Raw genomic sequence first — 18,678 nt, 5'->3', positions numbered from 1 at the left:
CTCTCACAAAACTCTCACAATAATAATACTAATTATTGTGGATTAATAATATATGTTTTGTATTTGTGATTGATGAAATGAACTCTCTAATCTCACGTATATATAGGTGATCATGAGGAGAGAGTTACTACTTCCTTAAAAGCTTAAATGAATGTTTCACACATTCATTCGATGATGGCGTTTTGAGCATTGAAGAAAACAATGCATCTAACTCACACATTCAATAGATGAGTTTCATCTCATATGAAACATCTTAGATTTAATTGTTGTGTAAATTCCCTCAATTAAAGAGAGAATAACCCAACAAATCTCCCCCTTCTCGACTTAATTGGAGGGCATCACCACACCGGAACCATCACAACAATCATCGAACTTCTTTGTTGATATGGTTTTGGTCATCATGTCGGACCAATTGTCATCAGTGTGAACTTTATCAAGTTGAAGCTTCTTTTCTTCTAACACATCTCGAATCCAATGATATCGAACATCGATGTGTTTGGATCTTGAATGGTGGGCTGGATTTTTAGCTAAGTGAATAGCGCTTTGACTATCACAAAGTAGAACATATTTTTCTTGCTTTTGACCAAATTCTAGCAAGAAATTCTTCAGCCATAACATTTCCTTACAAGCTTCGGCAGCTGCAATATACTCGGCTTCAGTAGTTGACAACGCAACACATTTTTGCAGTTTAGACTGCCAAGATACAGCTCCCCCTGCAAAAGTAGTCAAATAACCCGATGTCGATTTTCTGGAGTCGACATCGCCAGCCATGTCTGAATCACAATAACCTTTTAGCAAAGGTTCGCCTTTTCCAAAACATAAGCATCTATTGCTCGTTCCCCGGAGATATCTAAATATCAGTTTCACAGCGGACCAATGTTCCTTTTCGGGATTAGATAAATGGCGACTAACTATTCTGCTGCATAAGCAATGTCGGGTCTTGTACATATCATAGCATACATTAGACTGCCAACAGCGGAAGAATAAGGGACATTCTGCATCTCTTGCCTTTCATTCTCACTAACTGGACTTTGCTTCTTACTGAGTTTTATATGTCCAGAAAGTGGCATACTAACCGGCTTGGCATTGTTCATCTTGAATTTCTCAAGAACTTTCTCAATATATCTCTCTTGGGATAACCATAAGAGTTTCTTCTCTCGATCACGAATAACTTTTATCCCAAGTATTTGTCTTGCCGGTCCCAAATCTTTCATAGCAAACGATTTGCTTAGAGCTTTCTTGAGCGATACAATTTTCAGCTTACCTTGCCCAACAATTAACATATCATCAACATATAACAATAGTATGATGAAATCACCACTTGCGTACCTCTTCATGAAAACACAATGAGCAGTCTGTGTTTTGTTAAAACCGTGCTCGGTCATGAAGGAATCAAATTTCTTATACCATTGTCGTGGTGCTTGCTTCAAACCATAAAGACTTTTGTTAAGACGACAGACGAGATTTTCTTTACCTGGTTTTTCGAATCCTTCAGGTTGCTCCATATAAATCTCCTCGTCAAGATCTCCATGTAAGAATGCAGTTTTCACATCGAGTTGCTCAATCTCCAAATCTAGACTAGCAGCTAGATCCATTACAACTCGGATGGATGACATCTTCACAACAGGGGAAAATATCTCATCAAAATCAATCCCCTTTTTCTGATTGCATCCCTTAACAACAATTCGAGCTTTGTATCGAGGTTTAGGATTGTTCTCTTCATTCTTGAGCTTGAACACCCATTTACATCTCAACGCTCGTTTTCCTTTAGGCAACTCCACTAGGTCATAAGTGTAATTATTATGCAAGGATTGCATTTCTTCTTGCATAGCTTTCTCCCATTCTTCTTTATGATCGCTGGTTAGTACTTATCGATAATTCTGAGGCTCCCCCGCATCAGCGATAAGTTCATACTCTTCTTCACTATATCTAGTGGATGGACGTCGTTCTCTACTGCCACGATGTGGCTCATGTTGAACCGGAGCATTTATATCATCTGCTTCAAACTGTTCAACATTCTGATCATGATTTTGTTCTCTTTCTTCTCTCCCTACATCATTTGGTACCACAGGGGATGGTGAAGAATTATCACGAACAATAATATGAGGCTGAGACTTCTCAAACTCCTTGAGATCTTCTATTGTTTGATCCTCGAAAAATACAACATCTCGGCTTCTCACGACCTTTATTTTGACTGGATCCCATAATATATAACCAAATTCATCTTTGGGTGAGCCAAGATAAATACATTGCCTGGTTTTTGAATCAAGTTTGGCTCGCTCATCTTTTGGAATGTGGACGAATGCGCGATAACCAAATACCTTCAGATGATCATAAGATATCTTCTTTCCCGACCATACTTCATCTGGAATGCCTCTATTTAAAGAGTTTGATGGCGAGAGATTGATAATATCCATAGCAGTCTTCACAGCTTCTCCCCAATATGAGTTTGGGAGTTTTGCGTGAGATAACATACATCGAACTCTTTCACAAATAGTCCGGTTCATTCTTTCAGCTATGCCATTTAGCTGAGGTATCTTCGGAGGAGTCTTTTCTAGTCGAATGCCAAAAGACTTGCAATAATCTTCAAATGGACCACGGTATTCACCACCATTATCAGCACGGACGCACTTTAACTTCTTACCCGTCTGACGTTCAACCATGGCATGAAATTCCTTAAAGGATTGGAGTACCTGATCTTTGGTTTTCAACAAATATAACCAAACTTTTCTCGAATGATCATCAATAAAGGTGACAAAATATGATGCACCTCCTTGAGATTTTTCAGTCATAGAGCAAACATCAGTATGAACCAAATCTAGGATATATTTTCTTCTAGATGGCGAACTGGATCTTTTAAATGAGACTCTATGCTGCTTTCCTGTTAAGCAGTGTGTGCAATGATCAAGAGATTTACCTTTTACCTTTGGTAGTAGGTCTTTTTGTGAGAAAATTTGTAATCCTTTCTCACTCATATGCCCTAACCTTTTATGCCATAACTCCAAGGAAGAATTATCATGAGCAATATTTTCCTCCCCCTTGAATAAGCGCCCATGGGTGAAATATAAGGTACCTTCTTTCTTTCCTCGAGTGACAATCATATTACCATTGGTGAGCTTCCACTTTCCATCACCAAAGTAATTCATATACCCAGCATCATCAAGTTTACCAGCTGACATCAGATTAAGCCGCATATCGGGTACATGTCTCACATCCTTCAACATAAGCTTACAACCGGTACTAGTTACTAGTTGAATATCTCCTAAGCCAACAATTTTGCTTGTGACTTGATTTCCCATTTTCACCGTACCGAAATCACCTTTCTTGTAGGATGAAAATAACCATTCATGTGGGGTGATGTGAAAGGATTCACCTGAATCGACCATCCATAGGCTTTCATCAGAAGCTAAATTGAGATAATTGTCTTCTCCGATTATAAATATATCGGTTTCTTCCTCAATTGCGACAGCGCTGGTGCTTGGTTCTTCTTTCTTCTTTGGGTCAATTTGATCTGGCTTGACCGTACCATTTTTCTGGTCTCTCTTCAGATTTCGACATTCGGGTTTTCTATGACCTGGTTTACCACAATAATAACAAGTAACGCTTGCTCTAGAACGAGATTTGGATATTCCTCTTGACTTGTCACGCCCCTTGTTTCTAGAGTTATCACGATTTTCACTTCTGCCTCTGTTTTCAATCACATTAACATCTGAATCTGTTGAAATACCACGCTCTTTTCTCTTTGCTTCTTCATTTAGAAGACTGTCAGTAACGACATCCATTGTGAGATGTCCTTCAAGGGATGAGTTACTGAGTGTAACGACTAAAGTGTCCCAACTCTCAGGAAGAGAGCTTAAAAGCAATAGTGCTTGTAGCTCATCATCAATCTTCATATCCACCTTGGTTAACTGGTTTACAAGACCCTTGAAATTTTTCAAGTGTTCAATCATGCCTTGACCATCTTTATAATCTAACTTCACCAATCGTCTTACTAGAAGAGCTTTATTTCTAGGAGTTTTCTTTTGAATCATTGATTCAAGTTTTGACCATAATTCATGGGCATTAGTGAAAGTAGCCACATGCTCAAATAAACTTCGGTCGATATATTTACGTATCATAGCGACCGCTTTCCGATTAAGGAGATCCCAATCTTTATCTGATTTTCCTTCCGGCTTGTCTTCACTAAGGATAGGCTCATACAAATCTTTACAATATAAATGATCTTCCATCATCGGTTTCCAATAGGAATAATTATCAGCCGTGAGTTTAAACATATCACCATCATAATGAGCGATGGTATTCTCCATAATATTACACAAGAAAATATAATGAGCCCACTAACGTGGCTCTGATACCACTGTTGGGAAAAACTCGTATTTCCCTCTTTGTGTAATTACGGGAAAAATAAATTAAGTGAGTAAATTAAATTGAGACAAAGACACAATAGAATTTTTGGTTACGCGGAAAAACTCAAATAGGTAAACAACCGCGGGACGAGTAGTCCAATTCTTGCACTATAATATTTGTAGTAGGATTACAAGTCGTCACCTTAATAAGGTGGATATCTCTCACTATTAATAGTGGCTTTCTTCTCTCACAAAACTCTCACAATAATAATACTAATTATTGTGGATTAATAATATATGTTTTGTATTTGTGATTGATGAAATGAACTCTCTAATCTCACGTATATATAGGTGATCATGAGGAGAGAGTTACTACTTCCTTAAAAGCTTAAATGAATGTTTCACACATTCATTCGATGATGGCGTTTTGAGCATTGAAGAAAACAATGCATCTAACTCACATATTCAATAGATGAGTTTCATCTCATATGAAACATCTTAGATTTAATTGTTGTGTAAATTCCCTTAATTAAAGAGAGAATAACCCAACAATAATATCTGACAGTCTCGTATAAGTCCTCGATTTTCTTCCCAGGAAGCTGAACCTGAGATACCCGTGGCAAAGCAACATCCTACCTGCCATCATTAATGACAGAAAGGAACGTTTCGCTATTGTCGACCATATTGAGTGAACCTGACATTCACTTTGTAATTTTGTATGATTTGGAATGTCCTGTGCAGCGAATTTTTTCGCAAAATTGCAAGACTATCTAGATTACACTGCATTTACCATATACTCTCATATATCAAATACTTCGTATATAACATTGATAAAAGTATGAAATTATCACTCGCTTGTTATGAATATCAGTTATCAGTTATGATGTGAACTGAAAGTAACTCAAATCATTCCTCAATAATCTAAATTAATAATAATAATAATAATAATAATAATAATAACAATAATAATAATAATAATAATAATAATAATAATAATAATAATAATAATAATAATAATAATAATAATAATAATACATGGATAATCAAAAACTTGAAAAAGATGAAGATGAAATCAACGAATTTTACAAATATTAAAAAGTCAAATAGAAATGATTCACAAAAAAATTACGATCGGAGAAACTGATGAAGTTAGCAAGTGAACTAAAGCCTTAGAAGATTAAAAAATGGCGGAAATTGAAGAAAGAGGTAAAGATTATCACGTACCATCTCCCATATGTAAATCCCTTGTGGATGAAACGTAAAAGAGAGCAGCAGAGCTTGTTTAGTGCGTTGTAGTTTTTGAGGAAATGAAAGGGAAGCGTCATTTGTGTAAATCACTAAATCAGGACGATGTTGGAAATTGAATTTGTGCTAAGTAGAAACACAGAATATGATTTTGAATATATGAACTTCATTGAATGCCTTAACAAATTACAAAGGGTGTATATATATACACATAAACAAAACCTACCCGATATTTACATCTAATATCGGCCCATAACCAAATAACATAACACGACTAATATACAAAATACGATATAACTTAACATCCCCCCTCAAGTTGGAGCGTGGGGATTAACAACGCCTAACTTGGATAGCAAATAACCGAACTGCCGTGCTCCTAATGCCTTTGTCAACAAATCCGCGATCTGGTCACTAGTATGCACGTACCTTGGATGAACTACACCACTTTGAATCGCATCTCACACAATATGAAGAGCCGATTGATTATCACAATAAAGGGAAGCAGGTACATCAATCGCCACGGAAAAGAATTTTAAAATACCTCGTAACCATTTGACTTCACAAGTAGCAACGGCCATAGCACGATACTCAGACTCGGTAGAAAGTGATACTGTGGGCGCTTCTTGGTTTTCCAAGAAACAAGACTTTCCCCAAGAAAAACACAATAAGCCGACAAAGAGCGACGAGTCAAAGGACAACTCGCATAATCAGCGTCACAAAACACAGACATGTGAAGAGAGGAATCAGACTTAAACAACAAACCTTGTCCAGGACAATTTTTGATGTATCGCACGACGCGTCTCGCGGCCTCCCAATGGGAATGTCGTGGCTGGTGCATAAAGGAAGAGAGAATGTGCACACGGTAAGACAAATCAGGACGAGTATTGGTTAAATATATTAAACGACCCACCAATCTCCGATACTGCTCCGAATGTGGAAATAAATCATCTGTAGCTTCACCTAATTTATGACTTTGCTCCATGGGTACCGTATCAGGCTTGCTACCAATTAAACCCGTCTCCGTCAATATGTCAAGTGCGTACTTACGTTGGCAAATAAAAATACCGGAGGAATTCCGTGCTACTTCAATCCCGAGGAAGTACTTGAGGGTACCAAGATCCTTCATATAAAAACAAGAACTAAGATAGTTCTTAACACGACGAATTGCCTCCGCATCACTCCCGCCAATAACAAGATCATCAACATAAACCAAAACATAAACATCAATCCCATTATTGGAGCAAAACCGAAACAAAGAGTAATCGGACAAGCAACGCTTGAAACCATAAGCTAACAACGATTCGGACAATTTTTTAAACCAACAACGGGAAGCTTGACGAAGTCCATATAAAGACTTCTTAAGACGACACACCTTTCCCGGACTATCAACTGAATATCCTTGCGGTAACCGCATATAAACTTCCTCCTCCAATTCACCATGAAGAAAGACATTATGTACATCCATCTGATGTAATTCCCAATTCCGTGAAGTGGCTACGGCAAGGAAAGTACGAACCGTGACAATCTTCGCCGTCGGAGCAAAAGTCTCAAAGAAATCCACGCCTTCTTCTTGTCTATTTCCAAGTACAACTAAACGTGCTTTGAACCGTTCTACTGAACCGTCAGCCCGCAATTTTACCTTGTATACCCATTTATTACCAATCGCCGTCTTACCAGAAGGTAGATCAACCACCTCTCATGTCCCATTTCGAATAAGAGCATCTATTTCAAGACTCATAGCATCACACCATCTCTTATCCTTCATTGCTTCACGGAAAGAACACGGCTCCATACAATCATCAACTGCGGCTACAAATGAACGATAATGCACAGAAAACTTATTACTGGAAATGAAATGCGACAAACAGTAAGGCGTACCTGATACAGACGATGGAACGAGTTTACTGGAAGGAGGGCTATTTGCTTCTTTTCGTGAAACGACACGAGCACCCCCCGTTACATACTCATCCTTACTATACTTGGACCACGGAATATGTGGCCGCTTCCCTCGTCCCAAGTCAACATCACCAGTCGAAGTCTCTGGTGCAGCTGCCGTGGTACCAGGCTGCATCACTTCGGTACTAGCAGCAGGCTGTACCACTTCGGCACCAGCAGCAGGTTGTACCACTTCGGCATTCGGTGCTGTTTCTGCTTCCTTTTCATGCTGCGAGTTACTGATGTTTTGTTCATTCCCAACATCATACAAAATCAGTACACCATCATCCCTTAAATCAGGGTCGTTATCCTCATGACCAACACCATCAGAATTCGAAATATCATGAGTAATGGAATATGGAAATTTTGTCTCGTCAAAAACCACATCTCTCGAAACAAAGAACTCTTTTGTGTCTAAATCATAGACCTCCCAACCTTTCTTACCGAAAGGAAATCCAACTAACATACAACGTCTACTACGAGACTCAAATTTATCACCATCCTTACGAGTATGTCTAACATAACACAAACATCCAAAAATACGCAAATTATCATAATTAGGAATTTTTCCAAACAACAATTCATATGGAGTACGTCCTTTAAGAAGCATAGAAGGGGTACGGTTTATTAAATAAGCTGCACTCAAAATACATTCTCCCCAAAATTCAATAGGAAGACTAGCCTGAAATTGTAAAGCTCTCGCCACATTAAGAATATGACGATGCTTTCGCTCAACTCGCCCATTCTGCTGTGAAGTACCCACACAAGTAGTCTGATAAATAATCCCATGACTAGCAAAATAATCTTTTAAGCAAATGAATTCAGTTCCATTATCCGATCGTACTACTTTAACTTTCACCTTAAACTGTCTCTCGACCATAGCAAAGAAATTTTGCATTAACTGAAAAACTTCATTTTTAGCTTTAATCAAATAAACCCAAACAGCACGCGAATAATCATCTACAATAGTGAGAAAATACCGACTTCCACAAGACGAAGGAGTTCGATAATCACCCCATAAATCAACATGAATTAACTCAAAAATAGATGTTGCTTTATTCTCACTAATATTAAATTGTTCCCTTGTTTGCTTAGCACGTAAACAAACATCACAAACTTCAGCAATATGTTTATCATTACTAACAAAAGGTAAAAGATTGACTACTCTCTTCGAAGGATGGCCCAATCTCGAATGCCAAAGACCCGAATCACCAATGTCTTTCTTTGCTGCCATCACACGCGGTGTACTCGTTCCTCGAAGCAAATATAGCCTCCCTCGTTGATCACACGTTCCAATCGTCTTCATCGAGACGCGGTCCTGTATGACACACTTATTGTTAGTAAAAAGTACTGTGCAATCAAGTTCAGAATTAAGTTGATAAACGGAAATGAGATTGCACTGAAAATCAGGAACAAATAAAACATTTATCAACTTTAAGTTTTCATCCAACGCAACACTTCCTTTCTTGGTGGCTTTGGCATATTTCCCATTAGGGAGAGTAATCATACAAGGTTCAATATCTTGTATTTCTTGCAAAATATCATAGCAACTTTGTCATGTGGTGTTGCACCGAATCGAGTAACCAAATAGATTCACTTTCCGTCTTACCATTCATACGAGCGTTAGAAGTTGCGCCCTTAGTGTGATTAACATAAGCTTCCCACTTTTCTTTAGGCACACTAACGAATTCCTCTTGGTTCTCGTTCCCTTCTTCATTAACACGTGCACTGTTCCCTGCCCCTCTGCCGCCACCAGCCTGGTTGCCACGTCCACCGCGCCCTCTTCCACGCGTTCTATCTCTCCAGCCTGCAGGATACTCTATAATATCGAAACAGCGAGCACGGGTATGCCCAAATTTGTTGCATTTGTCACAGTGAGGCCGCACTCCTTACCCTATAAGTAAGTAATTAAGTACCATTGTTAAAAATATTTGTGCAGTCCTACATTTGTGTTTTTCAAAATAAATTATACTTTTTATATTCCTTCTTGATAAGGAGTAGTTCTTTATATCCATACGCACTCACTAACCCAGCTGAGCTATCCCGTTCTGGTCGATCATTGTCGTCACTATATGCGATCACTAACCCGGCTGAGCTATCCCGGAAGAGATGTGACCTGGCTGAGTTGTCCCGTAAGAGAGCTAATAAATGGTTAGTTTATTTTTGAAAGAAGAGAACCGAGATGACTCGGCCAAATCGACTCACCGAGGTCGCTGCACTCGGCTAAGTCGATTTATCCAGGACGTTGTACTGATCGCAGTAGACAAATCTGGCGTGCGTAACATCCTCCTTGACGACTTGACGACATTGACATAAAACATGTATATATAATATACCTGAGCATTTGATTCCCTAGACCTCAAGGAGTCATATACTGGGGAAAAATTTGTAGAAGAATCACTTCAATAAAAGGGTTAATTTGATCAAAGAATCAAATAGAATGCGAAGATACTGACATCAGCAATTCAGCATACAACACAACAATGAGAGGATTCTCTGAATAATCCTTGAAAAGACATCTTATTGCCGCACTCAATCCCTCACCGATTCTACTGCCGTGATCCTTTTTTCGCCACTTATATCCCAGCCCACCTTCATTGTCGTTACTCATTTAATTGATAGTGACTCCATTATTCTTCTCTTCTTCGCCAACGCCACATTCAATTTTACCCACTATATTACAACAATAAATCATTTTCTGCAAAAAAATACAGATACGTGCAAACAAATAAATCAAATTCTGCAAGAAATCAACATTTGAAGACTACGGCAACGTTGATGCTGCACATCATAGAAAAGACTGAAAAAATCATGGATGCGGTGAACTCCTGAGTTAATTGTAAGATGGGCTAAAAGCCTAAAATTGGGAATGATGATGCACATGAGAGTATATACTTTGAAAAAAGACATAATTTTCCTACATTGTGCTAAAGTGGAGTATCCTAGCAAAAAATGCATCATCAAACATTTGATATCATATCAAACAAATTTGTTCACCGAAGACTAAAATAAATTAAAATACGCCTTACAAATACTGTATGTGCATAAACAGAAATATATTTCCATTGTAAATTTTAGCTAAAAGAGAGTGAACCTAAAAGGTTTTCATTACATGTTAAATACATATATGGAGTAACAAATTAGTCGACAAAACATTGAAATTGTAACAGCGACCAACTGACCGTATACCACATTTTAATAACTAAAACTAAGTGCTCAAACTATTGAAATTGGAATTGGAATGGGTGGATATTAAACTTAACTCCAAAGTACACCCTATTTTTTAAAAAAAGACCCAGAACACAATAGTACACAAAAAAAAAATAGCATATTCAGGATGATAAAAGTGAGTGAAAACTCGATTTATTGCATCTTTTGGAACTCGGTAAAACTTAGACCAAGCACTCCACTAATAATACGCAAGAACCATTATTATTTCAAAATTTCAATCAATAACTTTGACGAAAATATTAGGAAAACGTGAATGAACACTTGCCAAATCACAAAGAATGGTACAACAGCAGACAGAGACATGAAAGAAAACAATAGCAAAGAATAGGATGTAGTATCTTCTCAATTCACCAAAATACAATAAATAATGGATACACAATAAATTCTATGTGGATTAGGATGGTTTAAGTGAATGAAATAATATGTGTCAGATTAGAATCAACAAGGCGGGAATCACAAATCCACCATTTTAATCCTGAAATTGAATAGTGCAAATTACGTTGAAAGATAAAGAAATCGATATATTATCAATAAAAGAGGATGGAATCTCATTAGTATAATGCATAAACGAATCAAGCTTGCGTATATAAACATCAAGGATTCTCAAATTTTGATAGATTACCTGTTCGAACCATTTATTCAAGAGGAAAGAACTTGTATTAAACCTCTGGAAAAAAATCATATTCAAGAGGAAACGAATCAGAATAAATTGTAGAATAAAATGATTACGCACGCATATGGATTTTTGTCTCCTCCACCGATCAGGTCGACCACTGCCGTCCCGCGTTCAAGTCGACCTCTAGTAGTGTTAATGTCGACTGTCGAGGTGGGGTTGTGGGTTCTATTGTTGCAGAGGTTAGTGTGGGATTATGTTGAGAGATCTGACGGAGATAGAAAGTCATGAGAGTAGCGATGGATGTTAGAGTGATGATGAATTGATTTGCTACAGATAATACTAATAATAATAATGGTGAGAGGTTTCTTATTGGAAAATGGTGAGAACTGTGAGAAACTGTCAGGTTTCTTATTGAAAAATGAAATATTTCGAGTTGTAACGCACGCATATGGATAGTGGCAAAGTAATAGGCAATTTTACACGGCTGACATGACAGCTGATATGGCAATGGTGTTAGTTTTGATTGGCTGAGAAAAACTGAAATTGTGAGAGTAAAGGAGAGGCCTTGTAGAGTACTTTTCTGAAATATTATTGCGCCACATCAGCGGTTTTACATTATTCTTTTATATATATAATGATTAAATGAACGTAGTTGCTCTTTCATGGACAAACATTACTCTTTTATGAACTTTTTGTCATTTATTTTCCATATCCCACCCTTCCCCCAAAAAACAAAAAACAAAAACCTCTCTAATTCTCTTCCTCACAAGAGAAATCAAATCCATCGGATTAATCTATTATGAACATTAATTCTCATGTCGATCAATTAATAATTCTAGTTTATTTACTTTATTAACGATGATATATCAAATTAGGGAGATTAATCTAATTTACACTACTGAAATTAGGGTTTGTAGAAATAATTGTCCATTGAAAATTGATGGTGGGAGGAACATCATCAGCAGACATTGACTCATTGAAATGTCTTTGTAGTTATACAAAGCTTGTATAGCTTATGACGCAATCTATGTATCGATCCCGACATCGAAAACATGTTCAAAATCTTCAGAAATTTCATTAAAATTTGTCATTCTTAATGGAAATTCTTCAATCTCATAAATCTGGAATCTTTTTTATGAACATGTTCATTTTGTCACACTTGGGGACCACGATTCAATCAATTTTCTTCTTTTAGTTAAGGCTATTGTTATAAAACTGCATTTTTGTTTAATCATTGTTATCAATTTGCGGTATTAGTATATTGTGTTGGTGTTCTGAGTTTCATGATAACCGCTTTACTTTCGACAGTTCGACAGTTGTTATTACAGTTTGCCAATATAGTGCGTGTCCGGTGCTGTGTGGCTAGTCCGGTGAGAGGGGTGGTCCGGTTCAGGTGGTTGGTGCGGGGAAGGGAGGCGACAGTGGGGAGCCTGGTGTTTTGACGAAAATTAATTGAGATGATTATACAAAATGGAAAATGGGTGTTAAAATAATAAGGGTATAATGGTAATTTATGTCCATAATTAAGTAAATCATGTACATGAATGAGCCTAACCTAAATGAATAGGTTAAAGACTTAAAGGTTAAAAAAATGACATGTTTGAGATAACGGTGACACTGACACATATGACACGACCTGATTAGCGGGTCTAATTTTACTTTGATTCGATGACACAACCGCATAAAGAATTCTTATTTAGTTGAAACCCCTAGGCCTTCACGATCGATCGCTCTAACTCTCTGGCAATCTTCACCTTCCTCCCCAATATTGAGGTATGTGTTTTTTTACCTTGGCTTTATTAATAATTCGATTTCGACTTTATCCTTCCTTAATTGTTAATACTCACTAATAACAATATATAATTCAGTTGATGGAGACGATTTCGCGATGTCTCGATAAACGGATTGAATTTGATAGCAGCTCGGATTCAGATAATAACTCTACTAATAGCTCACAGTAATATTTTTTTATTTATTTTTATTTAGATTTTAGAACTAAAAATTAAATTGTTGTTTTAGTCTCGTCGTCTATTTTTCGTTCATTATTCAACTTAATAGGTAAATGATGTTGGTTTGTAACAGAAATTGCTACTGAATCAAGTGATTTATTACTCCTCTTAATAATATACTATATTGAATCATTATTCAACTTATTGATGCTATCTTCTTTACTCGTGTCTTTCTTCTTTTGCAGTCCGGGGAAGCGACCTGGATTACGTCGTATTCATGAGTTTAAAACGTGAGTTTGTTATTTATTTTTTCTTTTTTTCTTTTAATTTTGTCTTACCTACTTGCAACTATGGAAAGCGCATATTACCACCGATTTGTGCTGAATTAACTTTGAAATGTCTAACCCAGGATTGTTAGTTAAAACTTAAAAGAGCTATGTCTAACTTTGAAATGTCTAACCCAGGAATGCTTGTTAGCTGATCAATGATGTTTGTCATATGTGGCTGGAAGTTTTAAGTTTCACTTGTTTTTCCCTAAAATTCAGGGCTAAAGAATTAGAGGACCTAAAATCTGTTGCCGCTGAGGTCATAGAGCTGAAAGATTATGCTGAATGGTTCATATCAAGATCTCAACACAATGTGGATGATATCTTAGAACCGGACTATTATTCTGAGTGGTTTTCCACATTAGACCCCGTAGCTAAAGCGAATGTGATCTTATATCCGTCCTACTATTCTACATGGTTCAACTATAGGGTGAAACGCAGAGGTGAACCACGTACTGTGTATGAGATGGAGACTAACAAACATAAGAACAAGATATATGGTGAGCTTGCTTTGGCACATTTCAACAAGACTCGTGACAGTAGTGAGGTTTTCTCAGTAACCCTATCATTTCTCTATCTGCTACTCAATAATCTTTTCATATTCTCATGAATTCCATTTTTTACTTGTCATTATCGTGCTAGTAGGCTTATGAATATAGGTGGCAATGGGAAGTATTGGAGTTTGAAGAGTTCGTACATTTGAACTTCTATGCTCGCCTCAAAGTCTCCGAATCTAGACTAGAACCGGGACCTGAACAACTCTTTTTTGCCGAGGTGCGCCGACAAAATGAAGTTACTAGATGTTGCATCCTGGATTCCGAGGAATTTGGTATGTCGGTGAAAAGTCCCCCTTCTTTCGGATTCTCTTTTTTGTCTTTTTTTTTTTTTTTTTTTTTTTTTTTGTGTGTGTGTGTACCACAGTCAATTTCCATCAATTTCCACTGAGTCATGAGTCATGACCAACCCCCCTTGAAGGGAAATGCTTAATAGCCCATTTTCCTGACAAACTCGTTACATAATCTTTCATGTAGCTGATCATAATTGTTTTCGCTAATTTGGTTTTGTTGTTGCACTTGTGCTTTTCATTTTACAGATAATTCGGACATACGACACCCTCCAGATTTTGAGTGTTTCGAATGCATGGAATTCAACGAGGTATGCTGTTCCGGTTGTGCATGTGGTGATGAATAAAAATAGTTGGATAGACGTACAATATTTCGTGTTTGATTATTGCTCTCGGGAAAAATGCTTCATTTCACCAACTTTCAAGCATACTTGTATTTTGTGTTGGTTGTAACGTTGTCTATTGAACTGCTTTATAATGTTATCTCGTGAGTCGTGATCTCTCCTCGGACGCTCAGAAGGATGTTATTTAACTAATTTATGAAAATGTTTGACTTTGTGTTTTAATCACATCCAAATTCCAAAGATAAATTTTGTTTGTCACAATTCTACGCATGAAGCTATGGTGTCTGAGTTGGTATAGGCCTCTAATTATGAGTGGAAGGTGCCAAGCTCGATTCCTGTCACGTTCTAAGTTATGTTAAAGGACAACAAATGACCGGGACAGAGGGAGTACTAATTATGAGTAGTTTTTTTTGTTTATTTGGGCCTGGCCAGAATTCTCGACGTCTCATTATTGAGAAAAATCGTTTTTATCAATGCTTGGAACACTAAACCTCTAGGTAGGGCTGAACATAACCATATACCTTATACAGTTCTCAAAACCTTCTTGTATATACAGTTTTTAAACTACCACGTTTAAATGATACGAATTCGACATGGTTTAATCGTATACTCGGCTTTCGTATACTTGGTTTTTTCGTTTATCCGGTTTTCGTCTACGGATTTCGATTGTTCGCTGTTCAATTTCTTGCATTCACGATAAAATGGTTACCATATAAGCTTAAATATAAATAATAATAGGGTACATGTTCTAATAATTAAATTTCTCAATATTCATTATACAAATACATCAAGAAGAAAATTAATATGTTTACTAGTTTTAAACCAGTGCAATGGATATGTTATTTAAATTGTTGTAAAATATATATTCAACTAAACATATGTTATATCAAAATTAGTAGAAGAATAAATGTCATAAAATTTAAAATATTCGGATTTTTTTTGTTAAAACTAATTTAGCTATTGTATTAGTACACTTGTTACGATTACAAATCAAAATCTTCGTATCTCGCTTTCTTGTGAGTCTAAATCGTCAAAAGAAGCAGTTTATGTTGAAAGTTAGATAATTATAGTATGACTTTCTCACATTTCGAGGCACTTATGTCTCTCTTTAATATCTCTTACAATAAAAGATATGTAGGCATATGAAATAACTATTCGTAATGAATTTAATGATCACATTTTAATAATTGTTGAACAAATATATTTTTCGTAAATATTAAAGTTTTTGTTTTTTTTTTTTACAGCAGTAAAGATAGGTTGTTTCCATACAAATAGTACGACTCCGACACTTGAAGTCGTAGAATCGTACAACATTATTGAAAATTAAATTACAACTTCCTATTAAACAAGTACGGTGGATGAGATGTCGGGTAACTGCAACATGTTGGTGGAGTACGGTAGCTTGGACTTGAAATTCATTATGCACGGCATCCACATAGCACGAGACTCCCAAAGACCATCGGGACACTTGCTCTAACAAGTGACGGGAAGAAGATGTACTTACGCCACTAGGACGTAGAAAGGGAAAGGCGAAAACAAGCCAAACAGACTTGCCTTCAAAGGAGAGATATCTCCTACATCTTGAAAAACCAACTTGATAGACCAAAGACCAAAGTAGTCGCGCCAACAGACGGACCAATACACAACTTGTCCCTCGACCAAACACCTGTCCAAAAACACCATAGGGATCCATCCTAGGATACGCCCAACATAGACCGGACACGATCTCATCCCATCATTATTCTTTTGATAAATTATTATTTGGAACAACAAAATAAACAACAAACAAAAGGACTGCATTGGAAATGTTAGAGAACCAACTTCACAAATGCAAAATGTATATACAAAATCACCGGGACTACTAACTTAAGATAAAAAAATGTCCATAACTTTTGGTCTTGTCCAATACGGGTATATAGAACTATACAAGACTATAAGTTTATATTAATATTAATATTAATATAATCTCTCCGGTCATTTGTTTACTTTTTCATTTTTAGGTGTCTTAGTTAATTATTTATCTTTTTAAATTGAGAATAATTTTGATGAACAATTTGATGCTCCACATTTAATTTATTGACCTATAACTGGCCCAATCCTAAATGACCCGATCCAAAACCAGTTAATCAATGACCCGACAAAATATAACTTTAATATATATTTTTTTTATTTGAAGAAAAACTTTAATATATTTTTAACCTAAAAAGACATAAAATGATTTTTTTCTATCTTAAACATTGACTCGAAAATGCTAGGCCTGAAATAACCCAAGTCGATTGACCCAAAAATATTATCAGAACATACTAAAGCCGAAATAACCCGACACGAATTAACCAAAAAAACTGAGAATAACGCGGCCCGAGTTTACCCAACTCGAACCCAATTTTACCTTTAGGGCTTTAGGCAATTCAAATTGGAGAAGTTATCAATAGCCCACATGGACAAAAATATAAGTTCATATAACCGACCCAGCCTCACACATAGACCAAACACCAAAATCACCAAACCCTACAATTTCTTAATCATCTCTTGACCCTCTTTTCCTCCACCGCCTATCAATTTTATTTTATTGTTTCACATTCCTCGATTCCAATTTAAGGCCGTTTATTTATTTAGTTAAATTTAATTATTTCAACCATTCTGCCACCATTATAGTGAAGTTTATTAAGTTCATCTCGAAAAAAAATTGCAATAGTAGTCTACTAAATCATTTAACGGCGATTTCTGATGAATCATTTTGCTTTTGGTTGAGGCGTGCTACTTTATTTATAAATATGACAACTAATAAATCTATATTTTTAATCAGAAATGAACAGATTTGTCTTTTATTTTTTTAAATATTTTTAATATTTCAATTTAAGTTTCGTTTGGAATGTTTGTTCTTCATAAAAGTTCCTTAATTTCTGAAATATATATTTTAAAATATTTGCATGCATTTTAATTATAAAAATCGATATTTTTTTGCATATGAGTACGCAAGTTTTTTATTTAGTTTTTTGCAATTATACAAAAATGGTTGATATAATTCTAAAAATATATAATGTATTTAATTGTTGTAATTAAACTTTTGACTTAATATTATTTTTTTATTGTATATTATTATATAAGTTCAAAATCATATACAAAAAAATTGAGTTAAAAATGAAGAAACATGTGAATTAAAATGCTACTAGTTTTAAACCCGTGAATTCACGGTCTGTTTTAATTTTTTTTTTTTATATATTTTCTCTATTTTTTTATCTTCTCATCTGCTTTTTTGAAGGCTAAAGTTTTTGAACTTAATCGTAAATATATTGAAAATAAAATATTTATTTATTATCAAAATATCTTTTGTTTAATAATTTTTTCAACAAAAGAAAAACCAAATAGAAGTCGGAAGATATGGTCAAAGTTCTGTTTTAGAGACCATAATAATCCAAATGAGAAGATACAAAAATAGAGGAAGTATTAAATAACGCGAATAACATTTTTACAGTTAATGTTGTACGTTGTACAATAATTAGAAAAAAAATAGAATTTAAAGTTTGATATTCCCCATTAATAAATTAAACGTTATTGGTCTACATAGTATTATGTAGATCTGTCAAATTGAACAGAATTGCAAATATATCTGAACCTAAATCATTTTTCATGGTTACAAACCCTTAAATCTTGAAACGCTACCCAAGAAAGTTACAACAAAACAACTTGCTAATTTAGGACTAACACCCAAGGCTTGCTTAGATTGAGGGGAAAGGGTGAAAAAAAAATAAGGGAGTAATAATTTGGGGTCATTTTAGCGAGTTTGGTATATGAAAGTGATTATTCATCTAGGCAACTCATTACTTCCACCCAAGGGTAAT

The 18,678-nt window shown here is 35.8% G+C and overlaps 1 protein-coding gene across 1 annotated transcript; it reads left to right on the top strand.

Annotated features, from left to right (window-relative positions):
- Positions 1-12,990: 12,990 nt before the first annotated feature.
- LOC141638049 (uncharacterized) lies at positions 12,991-15,058 on the top strand. The gene is made up of 6 exons (XM_074447499.1): positions 12,991-13,146; positions 13,242-13,330; positions 13,568-13,612; positions 13,868-14,195; positions 14,294-14,477; positions 14,742-15,058. The coding sequence occupies exons 2-6, from the start codon at positions 13,245-13,247 to the stop codon at positions 14,837-14,839; spliced, it is 741 nt and encodes a 246-aa protein (XP_074303600.1). The 5' UTR covers positions 12,991-13,146; positions 13,242-13,244; the 3' UTR covers positions 14,840-15,058.
- The last annotated feature ends 3,620 nt before the right edge of the window (positions 15,059-18,678 follow it).

This window comes from Silene latifolia, unplaced genomic scaffold (genome assembly GCF_048544455.1).
Source record: "Silene latifolia isolate original U9 population unplaced genomic scaffold, ASM4854445v1 scaffold_167, whole genome shotgun sequence".
Classification (NCBI taxonomy): Eukaryota; Viridiplantae; Streptophyta; class Magnoliopsida; order Caryophyllales; family Caryophyllaceae; genus Silene; species Silene latifolia.
The sequence above is the reverse complement of the archived record's forward strand: the minus strand, read 5'-3'. Positions and strand labels throughout refer to the sequence as shown.